Here is an 18,222-nt window from a genome sequence, read left to right as displayed (position 1 = left end):
GACTGTGGGAGGAAACCGGAGCACCCGGTTTATAGACCTGGCGAAACTGGAGCACCCGGAGCAAACCCACGCAAACACTGGGAGCATGTGCAAACTCCACACAGACAGTCACCCGAGGCTGGAATCGAACCTGGGACCCTGGTGCTGTGAGGCAGCAGTGCTAACCACTGAGCCACCGTGCCACCCTTTTATTCTGGGTAATTTTCACTGTACACTTACCGAAACAAATTGCAAAGTTAGGTTCTGGGCTGCCAGTTTAAGAATGTTCTGAGTGGTCTGGCCTAGTCCATAACACTTTGGTTGAGTGAAGGGCAAGATTGGCAACTAAATATCCCAGGATATCGATGCTTCATGTGGGATAGCGAGGGAAGTAAAAGGAGTGGAAGGGTTGTGTTACTGCTCAGAGAGGATATCACAGCTGTGCTGAAGGAGGGCACTATGGAGGACTCGAGCAGTGAGGCAGTACGGGCAGAGCTCAGAAATAGGAAGGGTACAGTAACAACATTGGAGCTGTACTCCAGGTCTCCCAACAATGAGCGTAAAATAGAGGGACAAATAGGAGCAACAAGATGGTGGTGGTGGGAGATTTTAGTTTTCCCAACATTGACTGGGATACACTTAGTGCTAGGGGTTTAGAAGGAGCAGAATTTGTAAGAAGCATCCAGGAGGGTTTTCTAGGGCAGTATGTCAACAGTCCAACTCGGGAAGGGGCCTGGTGTTGGAGAATGAGCCCAGCAAGTGGTTGAAGTTTCAGTAGGGGATTACATTGGGACTAAAGATCACAATTCCGTAAGTTTTAGAATACTCATGGACAAAGACGAGAGTGGACCTTAAAGAAATGTGCAAAATTGGGGGAAGGCCAACTATAGCAAAATTTCGCAGGAGCTCAGGAATGTGGATTGGGAGCAGCTGTTTGAAGGGAAATCCATATTCAATATGTGGGAGGCTTTTAAAGAGAGGTTGATTAGATTTCAGGACAGACATGCTTCTGTGAAAATGAGGGATTGAAATGGCAAGATTAGGGAACCATGGATGACATGACAATAGTGAGACGAGCTAAGAGGATAAAGGAAGCGTACATAAGGTCTAGGCGACTGAAAACAGAAGAAGCTTTGGAAGAATATCGGGAATGTACGACCAATCTGAAACAAGGAATGCAGAGGGCTAAAAGGGGCCACGAAATATCTTCAGTAAACAGGGTTAAGAAAAATCCCAAAGCCTTTTATTCATGTATAAGGAGCAAGAGGGTAATGAGAAAAAGGGTTGACCCACTCAAGGACAAAGGAGGAAAGTTAGGCGTGGAGTCAGAGAAAATGGAGGAGTTCTTTAATGAGAACTTTGCATCGGTATTCACCGAGGAGAGGGACATGACGGATGTTGAGGCTAGGGATAGATGTTTGATTACTCTAGTTCAAGTCGGCATAAGGAGGGAGGAAGTGATGGGTATTCTAAAAGGCATTAGAGTGGACAATTCCCCAGGTCAGGACGGGACCAATTCCAGGTTACTGAGGGAAGCAAGAGAGGAAATAGCTGGGGCTTTAACAGATATCTTTGCAGCATCCTTGAACATGGGTGAGGTCTCAGAGGCATGGAGAATTGCTAATGTTGTCCCCTTGTTTAAGAAGGGTAGCAGGGATAATCCTGGTAATTATACATCAGTGAGTCTGAGGTAGGGAAGCTGCTGGAGAAAATACTGAGGGACAGGATCTATTTACATTTGGAACAAATTGGGCTTATCAGTGATAGGCGACATGGTTTTGAGCAGGGAAGGTCATGTCTTACCAAATTAATAGAATTCTTTGAGGAAGTGATAAAGTTGATTGATGAGGGAAGGGCTGTAGATGTCATATACATGGACTTGAGTAAGATGTTTGATAAGGTTCCCATGGTAGGTTGATGGAGAAAGTGAAATCGCATGGGGTCCAGGGTGTACTAGCTAGATGGATAGAGAACTGGCTGGGCAACAGGAGACAGAGAGTAGTCGTAGAAGGGAGTTTCGCAAAATGGAGAACTGTGACCAGTGGTGTCCCACAGGGATCCATGCTGGGACCACTGTTTTTTGTGGTACACATAAATGATTTGGAGGAAGGCATAGGTGGTCTGATTTGCAAGTTTGCAGATGATACTAAGATTGGTGGAGTAGCAGATAGTGAAGGGGACTGTCAGAGAATACAGCAGGATATAGATAGATTGGAGAGATAGGCAGAGAAGTGGCAGATGGGGTTCAATCTGGGCAAATGTGAGGTGATGCATTTTAGAAGATCCAATTCAAGAGCAAACTTTAAGGTAAGTGAAAAAGCCCTGGGAAAAATTGATGTACAGAGAGATCTGGGTGTTCAGGTCCATTATACCCTGAAGGTGGCAATGCAGGTCGATAGAGTAGTCAAGGCAGCATACGGCATCCAACGGGGTATTGAGTACAAGAGTTGGCAGGTCATGTTCCAGTTGTACAAGACTTTGGTTTGGCCACATTTGGAATACTGTGTACAGTTCTGGTCGGCACATTACCAAAAGAATCTGGATGCTCTGGAGACGGTTCAGAGGAGGTTCACCAGAATGTTGCCTGGTATGAAGGATGCTCGCTATGAAGAGAGGTTGAGTAGATTAAGATTATTTTAATGAGAAAGGTGGAGGTTGAGGGGGGACCTGATTGTGATCTACAAAATGATTCGATGTATAGACAGGGTGGATAGCAAGAAGCTTTTTCCCAGAGTGGGAAAAATTACTAGGGGTCATGACTTCAAAGTGAGTGGGGAAATGTTTAAGGGTGATATTCATGAAACATTCTTTACACAGAGGGTGATGACTGCCTGGAATGCGTTGCCAGCAGAGGTGTAGAGGCGGGTACAATAGCATCATTAAAGATGTATCTAGACAGATACACGAATGGGCAGGGAGCAGAGGGATATAGATCATTGGAAAATAGACAGCAGGTTTAGGTAGAGGATCTGGATCGGCACAGGCTTTTAGGGCCGAAGGACCTGTTCTTGTGTTATAATTTTCTTTGTTCTTTGTATATGCAGAAGATACGGTGGGAGATAGAAGTGGGTATGGGTGGGGGGGGACGTAAGGAGTAAACGATAGGTGGGCAGAGAGTCCAGAGAGAGAGAGAAGAGTAGTTGGACAGACAAAGGCGGGGATAACGATCTGGCTGGGAGGGTGAATAACTGTTAATGGAGAATGTTAGTGGCTAACAATAGGTAGTGTGTAATGGCAGACTGTGTGATAACAGGGCCTGGTGTGTGGGTTAGGGTAGGACATGGGAGAGTTCAGACTCTAAAGTTATTAAACTTATTGAACATGGTAGCTCAGCAGTTAGCACTGCTGCCTCTCAGCACCAGGGACCCGGATTTGATTCCAGCCTTGGTCAACAATCTGTGTGGAGTTTGGACATTCTCCCCATGTCTGCGTGAGTTTCCTCCCACAATCAAAAGATGTGCAGGTTAGATGGATTGGCCATGCTAAATTGCCCATAATGTTCAGGGATGTGTTGGTGAGGTGCATCAGTTAACGAAAGTGTAGAGTAATAGGATAGGGGAATGGGTCCGGAGTGGGATACTCTTCGGAGGGTCGGTGTGGACTTGTTGGGCCAATATGGTGCGTTTCCACACTGTGGGGATTCTATGATTCTCAGAACTCGCGGAAAATGAGGTGCTGTTCTTCCAGCTTACACTGGGCTTCACTGGAGCACTGCAGCAAACCTGAGACAGTGATGTTGGCCAGGGAACAGGGCGGGGCAGGCAGCTGGAAGCACAAGGCTTTTTTTTGCGGGCAGAATGTTGATGTTCTGGAAAGTGGTTCCCCCAGTCTTTATTTCACCCAGTGTAGAGGAAACCACATTGTGAGCAGCAAAAGTGGTAGAACAGATTGTGGGAAGTATACGTAAAGTGCTCCTTCCCCTGGAAGGTGTGTTTGGGCCCTTGGATACTGAGGAGGGAGGAGGGAAATGGGCAGCTGTTACACCTTCAGTGATTGCAAGGGAAGGTGCCATGGGGCTGTGTGGGGGTCTGTTGGGGGTGAAGGAAGAGTGGACTAGGGTGTCCTGGAGGGAATGGTCCCTGCGGGAGGCAGACAAGGGAGGGGAGGGGAAAATGTGTCTGGTGATAACATCTCGATGATGGCAGCTGATGATCTTCTGGATGTGGATGCTGGTGGGATGGTAGGTTAGGACAAGGAGAACCCTATTGCATTTGTGGAAAGGAGGCGAGGAGGTGAGGGTAGAGGTCCAGGAGATGGTTTGGACCCGGTTGAGAGTCAACCATGGTGCTGGGGAATCCTCGTTTGAGGAAGAAAGTGGATATTTCAGAGGGTCCCTTGTTTGAGTTGGCCTCATCAGAACATATGTGACGGAGACAGGGGAACTGGGAGCCCTGAGACCATCTTGGTGGGGGATGGACATGTAAAGGGATTGCACAACCATGAGAAAAGGGAGCAGGCTGGAACCCACAAATTAGAAATTCCGAAAGTGGGATAAAGTGTTGGGAGAATCATGGATACACGTGGGGCAGGACTGGGCCAGGACAGAAAAAACTCAGTCAAAGTAGGAGGAGCTGAGTTCTGTGAGGCAGGAACAATGGGTCTGCCTGGGCAGTCCTGTTTGTGGATTTTAGGAAGGAGGTAGAAGTGAGCTGGGTGGGGCTGAGGAACTATCAGCTAGAAGGCAGTGGTGGGGGTGGGGAGGGGTGTTGGCGGTGCAGCGGTGGCGGGGTGGAGAGATCACCGGATGAAATGAGGTCAGTCACTGTGGTCGATACAATGGCCTGAAGTTCCATGGTGGGGTGGTGGTCCAGGAGGAGAAAGGAGGAGGTATCTGAGAGCTGGTGCTCAGCCTCTGCAATGTACAGGGCAGTACATCAGATTACAACAGCACCCCCTCATCAGCACAGGCTTAATAACATACTCAGGGCTGGACCTAACCACACGGTGTGCAGCCAGTTCGAAGGGAGACAGGTTGGATTGGGTGAGGGTGAGAAGCCGAGGCGACCAATGTCACATCAATAGTTCTCAATGAACAGGTTGAGTGTCGGTCAAAGGCCAGAAGGAGGGGTCCAGGTGGAGGGATAGTGTTGGAGCTGGGTGAAGGGATCTGTATGACAGAGAGTGGACTCTTGCCCAAAGAAATGAGGATGGAGGAGAAGATGGCAGAAGAGGAGTTTGACGTTATGTCGTGCCCAAAATTCATTAAAGGTGGGGAATCAGAGGGACCACTGTAGCTGTCTGGACTCAATATTGAGTTCAATAATTTTAGGGCCTGAAACTTTCCGTGTCCTAGCCCCCCACACACCAGGCCTTGTTATCACACAGTCTGCTATTACACACAACCCATTGTTAGCCACTAACAGTCCCCATTAACAATGATTCACCCTTCAAGCCAGAGCGTGATACACTCCTTTGTCAGTCTAACTGTTCTCTCGCTCTCTTTGGGCTCGATCCCCTGCCTATTGTTTACTCCTTACCCCCTCCCCCCCCCCCCCCCCCCTTCTGCATATAAGCCGACATTTTCTGAGCTCACCAGACCTGAAACGTTAACTCTGGTTTCTCTCCACAGATGTCGCCAGACCTGCTGAGTCTTTCCAACACTTTCTGTTTTTGTTTCTGATTTACAGCATCTGCAGTTCCTTTGGTTTTTATATTTATTGTCAATTCCAGTAGATGAATCAACAACGCTTCCTGTTTTAGGGTTAGATTAGATCCCCTACAGTGTGGAAACAGGCCCTTTGGCCCAACCAGTCCACACCGACCGTCCGAAGAGTAACCCGCCCAGACCCATTTCCCTCTGACTAATGCACCTAGCACTATGGGCAATTTAGCATGGCCAGTTCACCTGACCTGCACATGATTAGATTAGATTAGATTAGATTACTTACAGTGTGGAAACAGGCCCTTTGGCCCAACAAGTCCACACCGACGCTCTGAAGAGCAACCACCCAGATTCATTCCCCTACATATACCCCTTCACCTAACACTACGGGCAATTTAGCATGGCCAATTCACCTAACCTGCACATTTTTTGGACTGTGGGAGGAAACCCGCACAGACACGGGGAGAATGCGCAAACTCCACACAGACAGTTGCCTGAGGTGGGAATTGAACCCGGGTCCCTGGCGCTGTGAGGCAACAGTGCTAACCACTTGCCACTGTGCCACCCAACCTTTAGATTGTGGGAGGAAACCGGAGCACCCAGGAGGGAACCCACGCAGACACAGGGAGAATGTGTAAACTCCACACAGAGAGTCGTCCGAGGCTAGAATCGAACCTAGGTTCCTGGCGCTGTGAGGCAGCAGTGCTAACCACAGAGCTACCATGCTGGCCCTATTAATTAGATTAAATTAGAACAATACAATGAGGTGACTGCAAGTGATTGCTTCAGTTCGACAGGGCACTGGTGAGACTGTATCTGGAGTGCGGTGTACAGTACTGGTCACTGTACTTATGGAAGGACGTTAATGTGTTGGAAGCAGTTCAGAGAAGGTTTGCTAGACTAACCCCTGGAATGAGTGGATTGCCTTATGACGAAAGGTTAGACTGGCTAAGCCTGTATCCTCTGGAGTTTAGAAAAGAAAGAGATGACTGAATTTTTTTTTATTCATTTGTGGGATGTGGGTGTCGCTGGCTGGGCAAGCATTTGTTACCCATCCCTAGTTGCCCCTTGAGAAGATGTGGGTGAGCTGCCTTCTTGAACCGCTGCAGTCCACCTGCTGTGAGTTGACCCACAATACCCTGAGGGAGGGAGCTCCAGGAGATTGACCCAGTGATAGTGAAGGAAAGGTGATAGATTTCCAGGTCAGGATGGTGAGTGGCTTGGAGGGGAACTTGAAGGTGGTGGTGTTTCCATGTATCTGCTGTCCTTGTCTTTCTAGATAGAAGTGGTCATGGGTTTGGAAGCTGCTGTCTAAAAGTCTTTGGTGAATTTCTGCAGTGCATCTTGTAATAGTACACTCTGCTGCTACCCTGCGTCGGTGGTGGAAGGAGTGGATGTGGTGTCAATCAAGTGAACTGCTTTCTCTTGGATGGTGTTATGGACTAGGCCGGATCCCCTCAAATCATTTCAAGAAAGTAGCCTGGACTCTAACTTTTTTTTAAAACTAGAAAGCCCAAGGCAGCACCTGATAGCTATAATGAAATTGGTCCTAAAACTCATCCAAGCCAGATCACCCAGCCACTCTGAATTTATGACCCCTCTCTAAAAAGAAAATGAAGAACATAACCTTGTTAAAGGAGCAGCAGCATCACAATGGGGTCAAGCTCCTTGAGTGTTGCTGGACCTGCACCTATCCAGGCAAGCAGGGAGTATTCCATCACACTCCTGACTTGTGCCTTGTTGATGGTGGACAGGCTTTGGAGGGTCAGGAGGTGAGTTACTCACTGCAGTATTGCCAGCTTCAATTAAATTGAAACATTTAAGATCTTGAGGGGACCTGACTGGGTGAATGATGGGACAAACATGAGTACCAAGCGACCCAGTCCTGTTCGTATGTTCCAGTGTCGAAAGGATGTTTCCTGCTGTGGGAAAATCACAAACTAGGTGTCATTGTTTAAAAATAAGGAAGTTCCCACTTCAAACAGTGTTGTAAGTTTTGGAATTCCCTTCCTCAAATGGCAGTAAATGCAGAATCTTTCAATATTTTTAAGGCAGAGGTAAACAGATTTGTGATGACAAAGGGGGTGAAAGATTACCGGGTGATAAGCAGGAATGGAGAATTTATGTTAAAATCAGATCGGCTGGGTCTTGTTGAACTGGGGACCAGGTTCGAAGGGGTCGGTCGCCTGTTCTTCTTCCTTGTCTGTGTGTTTCAAGGTCACTACTTCATCTGGAGAGGCATCCCTCAGACTGTGGCCAATCACACTCCGAGACTGCGCAGGAACCTTCCAGTTAAACAGTAATCTCCATAACAATGCAACAAGTGACTCCAGAGAAAATCATCCCTGGATGTAGAAAAGGCCATTCCTGAGCAACTTCTGTTTTTTTCCCTTCTGTGGGGCAGCAGCATTAGAGACGATAGTGGAAAAAATGTGGTTTGGCCACCCTGAGATTGTCTAGTCAGGTTAGACAGTTCTGTGTTCATTTCCGGAGATTTGTCAGGAAGTGCAACAATGCGATGCTGGATGTGCTGGTGACTGGGTGGGACACTTTGCGGTGGGAGGTCTTGGGATGAGATCCACTGAGATTGCACACACATTGACTCTTTTGAAAGTGTATACACTCAAAGCCCCATAAAAGAAGCCTATAAAAAGCATCCTATCCAGATGCATCACAGCTTGGTACAGCAACTGCTCTGCACATGACAGCAAGGTATTACAGAGAGCTGTGGACACAGCCCAGTCTATCATGATAATCAGCCTTCCATCCACTGACTCCATCTACACTTTCCACTGCCTCGGGAAAGCAGCCAGAATTACCAAAGATGCCTCCCATCCCGGTTATACTCTCTTCTACTCTCTTCCATCGGGCAGAAGATACAAAAGTTTGAAAACACTTACCAGCAGATTTAAGAACAGCTTCTTCCCTGCTGTTATCAGACTTATGAATGGACCTCTCATATATTAGAATTGATCTTTCTCTGCACCTTCTCTGTAGCTGTAACACTGTATTCTACATTCTGTTCTATTACCCTGACGTATTTATGTAAGGTATGATTTGTCTGGATAGCACAGAAAACACTGCTTTTCACTGTATCTCGGTACATGCAACAACGATGAAACAAATCAAATGAAAACAAATACTCTGAGACAACTTAGCTCTGCACCACAACATGAAACAAACGAGGGTGTAGCAGGGATGAGCTGCAATGGTTGGGTGTTGTAAGGGAATGATTAGCCAGGCTAATGATTCCAGTGCTTGATGTCTGCTTTCACTCTGTCCAGGAGAGAACCTGCAGCTTTCAAAGTTATTGCCCTCGTCCAATGAACTGAATTCATTCAAAACTCAGGGGCATTTTTTAAGATGAGTGGAGAAAGATTTAAAAAGTAAAGATAGTGGTTTGTGTGTTTAATGAACTGCCAGAGAAAGTTGGGGAAGCACTTTGAATTACAATGTTTAAAATACATTTGAATAAGTTCATGAGTAGCAAAGGTTGGGAGGGACTTGGGCCAGGAGCAGGTAGGTGGGACTACTTTAGTTTGGGGAGAAAGTGAGGTCTGCAGGTTCTGGAGATCAGAGCTGAAAATGTGTTGCTGGAAAAGCGCAGCAGGTCAGGCAGCATCCAGGGAACAGGAGAATCGACGTTTCGGGCATAAGCCCTTCTTCAGGAATTCCTGAAGAAGGGCTTATGCCCGAAACGTCGATTTTCCTGTTCCCTGGATGCTGCCTGACCTGCTGAGCTTTTCCAGCAACACATTTTCAGCTACTTTAGTTTGGGACTTTGGTCATCAAGGACTAGTTGGACCGAAGGGTCTGTTTCCATGCTGGTTGACTCTGTGATTCCAGTTTAAAGAAGAGACTCCCCAGTTTTCCACATCTATCACAGCAGCCTTGGGATGGATGTTGAGCATGAGGTTTCTTGTGTCTCTGCTGAATGTCAGATCTGTAGACTGAACCTGTTCCCTCTTTGTCTATGTAATGATTTCAGGCTGCATTCTGTGGTGAGCCATGTTCCTGTTTCTATCCCGACCCCCACTCACCACCATTGAAGTGTCGGTTGGGATGTGGCCTACCATTAGACCAATGGCACACCCTCAATGAGTTGAGCACTCGCTGTGGTCTGGGGGGGCTGCAGAGTCCTGCAGCAAGCTGGTGATGATGACGTGGGGCTGGACAATACAAAGTGACGGTGTGGGTGGAGGGAGAGCAGACTAGAAAAGACGACATTTTACAGAACCATACAATTACGACAGAGCAGAACCAGGCCATTCAGCCCATCATGTCTGCACCAGCTCCGTTACTTGGTGCAAGGCTCCTGCCTTTACCCATTTCACTGCACACTATTTTTATCCAATGCTTCTCGAATGCTCCCATGCCTCCACCCCATTTCAAACTCTAACGACTCACCGAGTTAGTTTTCACACATCAGCCTTGCTTCGTCTACACCACACTTGGAGATACTACACCAGACATTACGTTATACACTACACTAGAGGAGAACTTCACCAAATCTTGACAGCACACAGTCTGAGCATATGAAGAACATAAATTAATCCTTACGTCGTGTATCTATAAGTTATAGTCTGGTCTGTCTATAATTCCCATGTCCTGTGGTATTTAAGGTTTATGTCCAATAAATAATGTTACTTTGCTAAAGCTAAAGACAGTTCTTGCCTTTGTTTCTTCCTTGACCTGTGTGTCTGGAATGCAGCCTCCTAGCATGGCATCAAACCACACAATAAAAATCAGGGGAAAGGTGAAAGGAGGGCTATGTGACCAGGGGTGGGTGGGGTTGATGCTGATGGGCATGGAGAACCACCTATCTCAAAAGAGGTTCCTGCACCCTTTCCCTGCCAGATGCAAGCTTACCTAGTGAAAGTTGCCAGGTCCCTCACTTAGAACATAGAACATAGAACATAGAAGAATACAGCGCAGTACAGGCCCTTCGGCCCTCGATGTTGCGCCGATCCAAGCCCACCTAACCTACACTAGCCCACTATCCTCCATATGCCTATCCAATGCCCGCTTAAATGCCCATAATGAGGGAGAGTCCACCACTGCTACTGGCAGGGCATTCCACGAACTCACGACTCGCTGAGTAAAGAACCTACCCCTAACATCTGTCCTATACCTACCCCTTAATTTAAAGCTATGCCCCCTTGTAATAGCTGACTCCATACGTGGAAAAAGATTCTCACTGTCGACCCTATCTAAACCCCTAATCATCTTGTACACCTCTATCAAGTCACCCCTAAACCCCTAAACCTTCTTTTTTCCAATGAAAACAGCCCCAAGTGCCTCAGCCTTTCCTCATACGATCTTTCTACCATACCAGGCAACATCCTGGTAAACCTCCTCTGCACCCGTTCCAGTGCCTCCACATCCTTCCTATAGTATGGCGACCAAAACTGCACACAATACTCCAGATGCGGCCGCACCAGAGGGGGCCTGACCTTCTCCTAGATGGGGGGTAAAACAATGCTGGATAAGGGGATCAATTGGCCCCAGGGCAAGTGAGCTGTCTGACATCTCCTGTCTACACACCCCATCTCCATAAAATAGGAGATGTGTGCAGCGGTGAATGGGTGGAGCACATGCAGCACTCTAAACCACTCCCCCCACAGCTCAGTGCCAACGGGGGCCAGGATGTCCAGTCATTTGGGTTGGTCTGAGCAGAATTGCACTTAATTTAAACAAGGAAAAGTTAATGTTAAGAATTAACCATTTCCATAGGCTGTAGATCTGAGTAAATTGGGAGGAATTTACTTTTATTGTGACAAGGGTCATGTGGAAAAGAGGGTAATTAGTTAGTGGTTTTTGTCAGTACAGGTGAATTTATTTCGGTTTTATGTTCTAAAATATCCAATGACGTTGTTATCGCTCCATTGATGTTTTGTGAAAAAGACGATCAGGTCTGGCCTTGTAGCATCTACCCTCAGAAAATGTCAACTCATTTAAATTTCTGCAGTGTGGACCCAAGCTCACTCCTATTTGTACATCATCACTGTTCTCACTGGCCTCCAGTAGTTCCCAGTCAATTCTCATCCTCTTGTTCACCCCCTCCCTAAACCCCAGGAACCTCTCCTCCGCCTTACAACCTGCCAAAAACATCAGCACCTCTCTAGTTCTGGCCTGTTAGAGTCATAGAGTTGTACAGAATGGAAACAGACCCTTCGGTCCAACTTGTCCAGGCCCTGGTGTAAAGACCTGGTCTGTTTACCCTATCCATGACCCTCATGACTTTATAAACCTCTATAAGGCCATCCCTCAGCTTTCAATGCTCCAGGGAAAATAGCCCCAGCCCATTTTGTACATCCCCTATTTTAATCTGTCCAACCATTGGGTGCTGTGTATTCAGCTGTCTGGGCCCTAAGATCTGGAATTGTCTTCCAAAAATTCTCTGCTTCTCTTTCCCCTTAAATATGTTGCTTAAAACCCACCTCTTTGACTACACACCTCTTTTCTTGGTCTCTTATCTCCTGATGTGTTTTAGTGTCAAATTTTGTTTTGTAATATTGCTGTGAAACATGGCAGACTCATCGTTTCATTATCTAAACACAAAAGCAAAATAATCCTGCAAACATGAAATAAGAAAAGAGATTGGAGGAAATATTCAGTAGATCTGGCAGCCTCTGTGGGGAGAGAAACAGAGTTTGTGGTTCAGGCTGATGACCTCATGTCAAAGTCCATATACCACATTTGTTTTGTTGTTGATTGATTAAAGGATCAGTTCCATAATAATTATTCTATTTTGCTTTTTGCAGATGACTTTGTACCTGAAATCGTAAACTCCATTTGTGCAAAAAGTATTTCTGAGGATCTGAAGAAAAAGTTTGCTTTCCTTCCAGGTGAACTTTTTAACTCAGTTTGACCTGTCTCCTAAAATTAATTTGATACCAGGCTCTCAAGCTCTTCGCTATTGTTTCAAAAGCTGATACTGGCCAGTGTTGGAGATCAGTAACTCATCAATAATAAGTTAACAGTAGTTAATAAAGCATGATGATGGTGAGGAATGTCAAAGCAATTGGTGATTAATGTGCTTTATCAGTTTACACATTCAAATTGGGTTTCACTGCATCATATTCTTCTGAAACAAAACCATTCCCGCTGTGACAGCTTCACTTCTTCAGAGGGTGAAGTGGCTCTTGAGACTGACTTTCACATTCTTCAGAATTGGCCGAGTCCATACCCGCATTCAAGTTTTATAAAAATAACCAAAATGAATGCAGTGAAAACAGCCCCAGCCTATTCAGCCTCTCCCTGTAGCTCAAACCTTCCAACCCTGGCAACATCCTTGTAAATCTTTTCTGAACCCTTTCAAGTTGAACAACATCCTTCCAATAGCAGGGAGACCAGAATTGCACACAGTATTCTAAACATGTCCTATCTAAAGCTCTATAAAACTGCAACATGACTTGCCAATTTTTCTACTGTATGCCCCAACTGATGAAGGCAAGCATGCCCTATGCCTTCTTGACCACTTTATCCACTTGAGTTGCCACTTTCAGGGAACTTTAGGCCTGGATGCCTTAATCCCTCTGTATGTTCACACTACTAAATATTGTGCCATTTACTGTATACTTCCCTCTTGCATTACATCTCCAAAAATGCATCACCTCTTATTTGTCTGGATTAAACTCCATCTTTTCTTCACTTAACTCTATCCTATATAACCTGCTGTATCCTCTGGTAATCCTCCTCATTACCGGCAGACCCCCCCAATCTTTGTGTCATCTGTAAACACACTAATCAGATCACCTACTTTCTCTACCGAATCTTTTACATATATTACAAACAAGTGATCTTTTTCCCAAATGTGAGTGAAGGAACAGGAGGAGGCTATTCAGCCGCTCAAGCCTGCATCACCATTCAATATGATCATGGTTGATCTCATCTCAGCCTCAACTCCATTTCCTGCCCGCTCTCCATAATCCTAAAACCTATTACTCATTAAAAATATATCTCTTTAAATTTACTCAATGTCCTAGCATCCACCACACTCTGAGGAAGCGAATGCCACAGATTTAGGACCCTTTGAGAGAAATAATTTCTCCACATCTCTATTTTAAATCTGCTCCCTCTTTTCCTGAAACTGTAACCACTCCCATGAGGAAAGATCCATGCTCTCTGTCTCCCACCTTTCCCCTATCGCCTGGGGACATTCCAGAATCCAGTGGAATAAAAAGATTATAACAAGTGCATCTACAATCTGTGTGGCCACTTTTTTTAAGATCTTTGGTTGCAATCCATCTGGTTTTGGGGATTTATCTGCCTTTAAGTTTCATAGTTTTCCCAATCTTTCCCAACCTAATGATGGTGATTGCTTTAAGTTCATTTCTCCCTATCACCCCTGATTTTCCGTTATCTTTGGCAAGTTTTCTAAGCCTTCTATAGTAAAGACAGAGACAAAATATTTGTTCAAAGTATCCACTATGCTTTTGATTTCCAATGTCAATTCCCAGACTTACTCTCGGGAGAACTGACACTTGGTTTAGTCAATCTTTTCCTATTCAGATAGTTGTAGAAACCCTTATTATCTGTTTTTATGTTACTAGCCAGCTTTCTCTCATACTCTGCTTTCTGCTTCTTAATTTTCTTTTTAATCTTTTAATGTTTCTTAAAGTTTGCCAAATGCTCTGAACTACTGCTAATCTTGGTGGATTTTTACACTGTTGCTTTCAATACTATCTTTAACTTCTTTATTTAGTCATGGATAATGTATCCTTCACAAACAGCCTTTTATTTTCTTTGGGATAATATTTTCTGAGAGTTATTAAATATCCCCACAAAAGTCTGCCATTGAAACTTTACTGAATCATCTTTTCTTAGTTTCCCAGCTCATCTCTGCCATCGTAACAAAGTTACCTGTATTTAGGTTGAACACACTGGTCACAGACCCAGACTTCTCTTTGTCAAGTTGAGCATGGGAGGTCGAGTTGTTTAAGAGGGAATTGAATGGCATGGAGCTTAGGCAGCTCATGTCCTGATTTAGATTCAAATTACACAGAATTCCATTGACCATACAGCACAGAAACTGACCATTCAGATTTTACGGTATGTTCCAAACCTGCCCCAATACTTCATCCCAAAGCATCATCATATCTTTCCATTCCTTTCTCCCTCGTGTTGTTATCCATCTTCCCCTTAAATATCTCTCAGCTCTTTGGCTTAATTGTGCTTTCCTAAACTCTTTACTGGATTGCACATAATGCTCTTTTTTAAAATCTCTCACGGGACATGGGCATCACTAGCTGGGCTATAATTTATTGTCCGTCCCTTGTTACCCTTGCGAAGGTGGAGGTGAACTCCTTCTTGATGCTGTAGCTAGACCCACAGTGCAGGTGGAGAAGGAGTTCCAGGTTTTGATCCAGTGACCGTGAAGGAACAGCGATATATTTCCAAGTCAGAATGGTGAGTGGCTTGGAAGGAAACTTGCAGGGGGTGGTGTTCCCATGTATCTGCTGCCTTTATCCTTCTAAAAGGTAATTGTGGGGTGGTGGAGTTTATTCATTTGTGGGATGTAGGTGTCGCTGGCTGGGCCAGCATTTACTGCCTATCCCCAGTTGCCTCTCAAGAAGGTGGTAGTGAGCTGCCTTCTTGAACTATTACATTAGGGAGGGAATTCCAGGATTGTGATACCATGACAGTGAAGGATCAACAATAAATTTCCAAGTCAGGATGCTGAATGGCTTGGAGGGGAACTTGAAGGCGATTGTTCCCTTATATCTGTTGCCCTCGTCCTTCTAGTAGGAAGCAGTTGTGGCTTGGAAGGTGCTGTCTGAGGATCTTTGGTGAATTTCTGCAGTGCATCTGTAGATGGTACACACTGCTGCTACTGAGTGTCAGTGGTGGAGGGAGTGGATGTTTGTGGATGTGCCAGTCAAGAGGGCTGCTTTGTCCTGGATGGTGTCAAGCTTCATGAGTGTTGTTGGAGCTGCACCCATTCAGGCAAGTGGGGAGTATTCCATCACACTCCTGACTGGTGCCTTGTAGATGGTGGACAGGCTTTGGGGAATCAGGAGGTGAGTTACTCGCTGCAAGATTCCTAGCCTCTGACCTGCAGTAGTAGTGACTGTATTAATATAGCGACCTGTTGAGTTTCTGGTCAATGGTAATCACCACAGATGTTGATAGTGGGGGATTCAGTGATGGTAACACCTTTAAAGTCAAGAGGTGATGGTTAGACATAGTTTCTGTATGTACCCTATTGAAGCCCGTCACAATTTGAGAGACCTCTATAAGGTTCTTCCTGGTCTGTTATTATATTAAGGAAAGAGCCCCAGACTGTGCAACAGTTCCTGAAGGGTATAAATCAGTATTGAGTGAGGTGTCGGTGATTATACACACTGTGAAAAAGATTATAATTGACAAACTGGTGAGCAAAAACAGCAAGATTTGTTGTAAATAGTTAAGTGGGAAAAGTAATTTCCCTCTAACTATTTGGTGTTCCAGCAGAGCTCTTGTCACTTAAGCAATCACCGTTTTTCTGTTCTTAACAACGATAAGGCAGAGAATTCCATCTAATTTACAGCACAGCCACAGGCCATTCAGCTCAGGCTGGTACCTGTCAGCATGTATGCTTCACACAAATGTCTTCTCACCCAACACTGTCTCATCCTGTCTCCCTCGGTTTTGTTTAACATGGTTTTTTTCTCAGTTCCGTAGTGGTATATCGATCAGAGCACAATAGCCATGGTTACACAGTGATGTTATTCTGATATTATCATGTCATTTTCAATAGGTGCACGTGGAAAGGATGATGCTGTGATTATTACTTTCCCTGAGTGCCCCAGCTTCAGTGAGATTCCAAGCGAGGTCATTGAGAAGGTTCTGACGTACTTGACTGCTATTCCAAGGTAGGCACTGACCCTCCTTCTCCAGTATGAGTTTCACAAACTGCTGAACCCCTCTGCTCACTGGAGCTCGATTGCCAGAGAAACTGCCTGAAGAAAGATCCCTGCGATCAGTCAATTTGGCCTCCATGCTGGTGTTTATCTCCACAACAATGTCCTTCTTCATCCCACCTCATAAGCACGTCCTTCTGTCCCTTTCCTGTTTGTGTGATTACCCAGCTTCGGTGTTACTCAATTATTCCGCACCCTGCTGCAGTTCTGTCCTTTACTTGCCTGCATACTTGACAAATGGACAGTGCAAGGACAAGGCCCACTTTGTCAAGTATTTTGATATGGCTTGAGGATGGGATAATGTATGCTGGGAACTGTTGGGATGAATATTGGCTGCAACATCAGGAAACCTATCCTCACCCTTCATTTAGAGCCACCCCCCACTCCGAGAGGGTGCAGGGGTATTTATGAACTGAAGATATAGGACCTGGAGGAAGCCATCCAGCCCCTTCGGCCTGTCTCACTAGTGAATACTATCATGGATAGCATTCTTCAGGTGGTGGGTTAATTTCCTCCCCTCAGCTAGAGAGTCAGCCCAGAACACATTGGTGTTGGTATTGGCTATTCTACAGCCTTTTAACACTCCAATTTTAATTAATTTTTACCCCTCACTTGGGAGTTTGGGGTGGGGATGGTTGAGTGGGTGATTAAGGAGGATGGAGTGGAAATATCACCTTTGAGCTCTCTGAGAAATGAAGAATTCCCTGTTCTAATAACCTGGCATATAGAAATAAATAATTCTGATTTCCTCCTTTGTTCTGCCAGTGGTGATGTTGAATGTGGTTATGGTATAACTAAACAGTACTGACTTACTGTGTCATTCAAATGGCCTGCCAATTTCACATTAAGTTTAAGCTCACACATTCCTTCAACTCAAATTGATTCTCATAAGGAAAAACATTCACCTTTGCTCCAATAGCTATGTTTGCTGTTCAGGGCACGGCTTTCAGTTCAGGTATTCTTTGGGATATCATTGTCGCAAACTCTGTACACAGCAGTGTTGGACATAGACATAGAATCTACCAACTTAAAAAAATGATAGTATGTTCAAATGACAGCAGCAGCTTTTCACTGTGCCACATTACACGTGACAATAAATTCAATTCAATTCAGCTCATTCAGTCCCTGCAGTCTGTTCGCTATCCATCATAGAGTGATAGAGTATAACAGAACAGAAAGAGGTCATTCTGTCCATTGAGTATATGGAAACCCTCTGCATATAAAACTAAGCATCTCAGTGTGACTTAGTACTGAATGCAGTTTTGAACAGAGTTAGTGAGTTTTGAAAAGATTTGTAGCTCAGGTGGAGCTTCTGGATGTGAGTTTGCTCGCTGAGCTGGAAGGTTTGGTTTCAGATGTTTTGTCACCATACTAGGTAACATCATCAGTGAGTCTCCAGTGAAGCGCTGATGTTATGTCCCACTTCCTATTTATGTGTTTACGTTTCTTTGGGTGTTTGATGATGTCATTTCCGGTTCCTTTTCTCAGACAATGGCAGATGGGGTTTAAATCGATGTAATTGTTGATAGAGTTCCAGTTGACATTAGAAGAATGTTGTGAAACTTGAAAAGGTTCAGAAATCATTTACAAGGATGTTGCCAGGGTTGGAGGATCTGAGCTATAGGGAGAGACTGAACAGGCTGGGGCTGTTTTCCTTGGAGCGTCGGAGGCTGAGGGGTGACCTTATAGAGGTTTACAAAATTATGAGGGGCATGGATACGGTAAATAGGCAAAGTC

The 18,222-nt window shown here is 45.3% G+C and overlaps 1 protein-coding gene across 6 annotated transcripts in view; it reads left to right on the top strand.

The window, feature by feature from the left end:
• The window catches only part of mcf2a (MCF.2 cell line derived transforming sequence a), a 182,359-nt gene that overhangs the window by 29,682 nt on the left and 134,455 nt on the right, over positions 1 to 18,222 (top strand). For all 6 annotated transcript variants that reach the window (XM_087991850.1, XM_087991851.1, XM_087991853.1 and 3 more), the window contains exons 2-3: positions 12,346 to 12,429; positions 16,323 to 16,437. In XM_087991850.1, the coding sequence (XP_087847976.1) occupies positions 12,346 to 12,429; positions 16,323 to 16,437 (199 nt within the window). The remainder of the gene's footprint in view (positions 1 to 12,345; positions 12,430 to 16,322; positions 16,438 to 18,222) is intronic.

This window comes from Chiloscyllium plagiosum, unplaced genomic scaffold (genome assembly GCF_037043375.1).
Source record: "Chiloscyllium plagiosum isolate Xiang-an unplaced genomic scaffold, Cpla_swu_hap1 HiC_scaffold_11, whole genome shotgun sequence".
Taxonomy (NCBI): Eukaryota; Metazoa; Chordata; class Chondrichthyes; order Orectolobiformes; family Hemiscylliidae; genus Chiloscyllium; species Chiloscyllium plagiosum.
The sequence above is the reverse complement of the archived record's forward strand: the minus strand, read 5'-3'. Positions and strand labels throughout refer to the sequence as shown.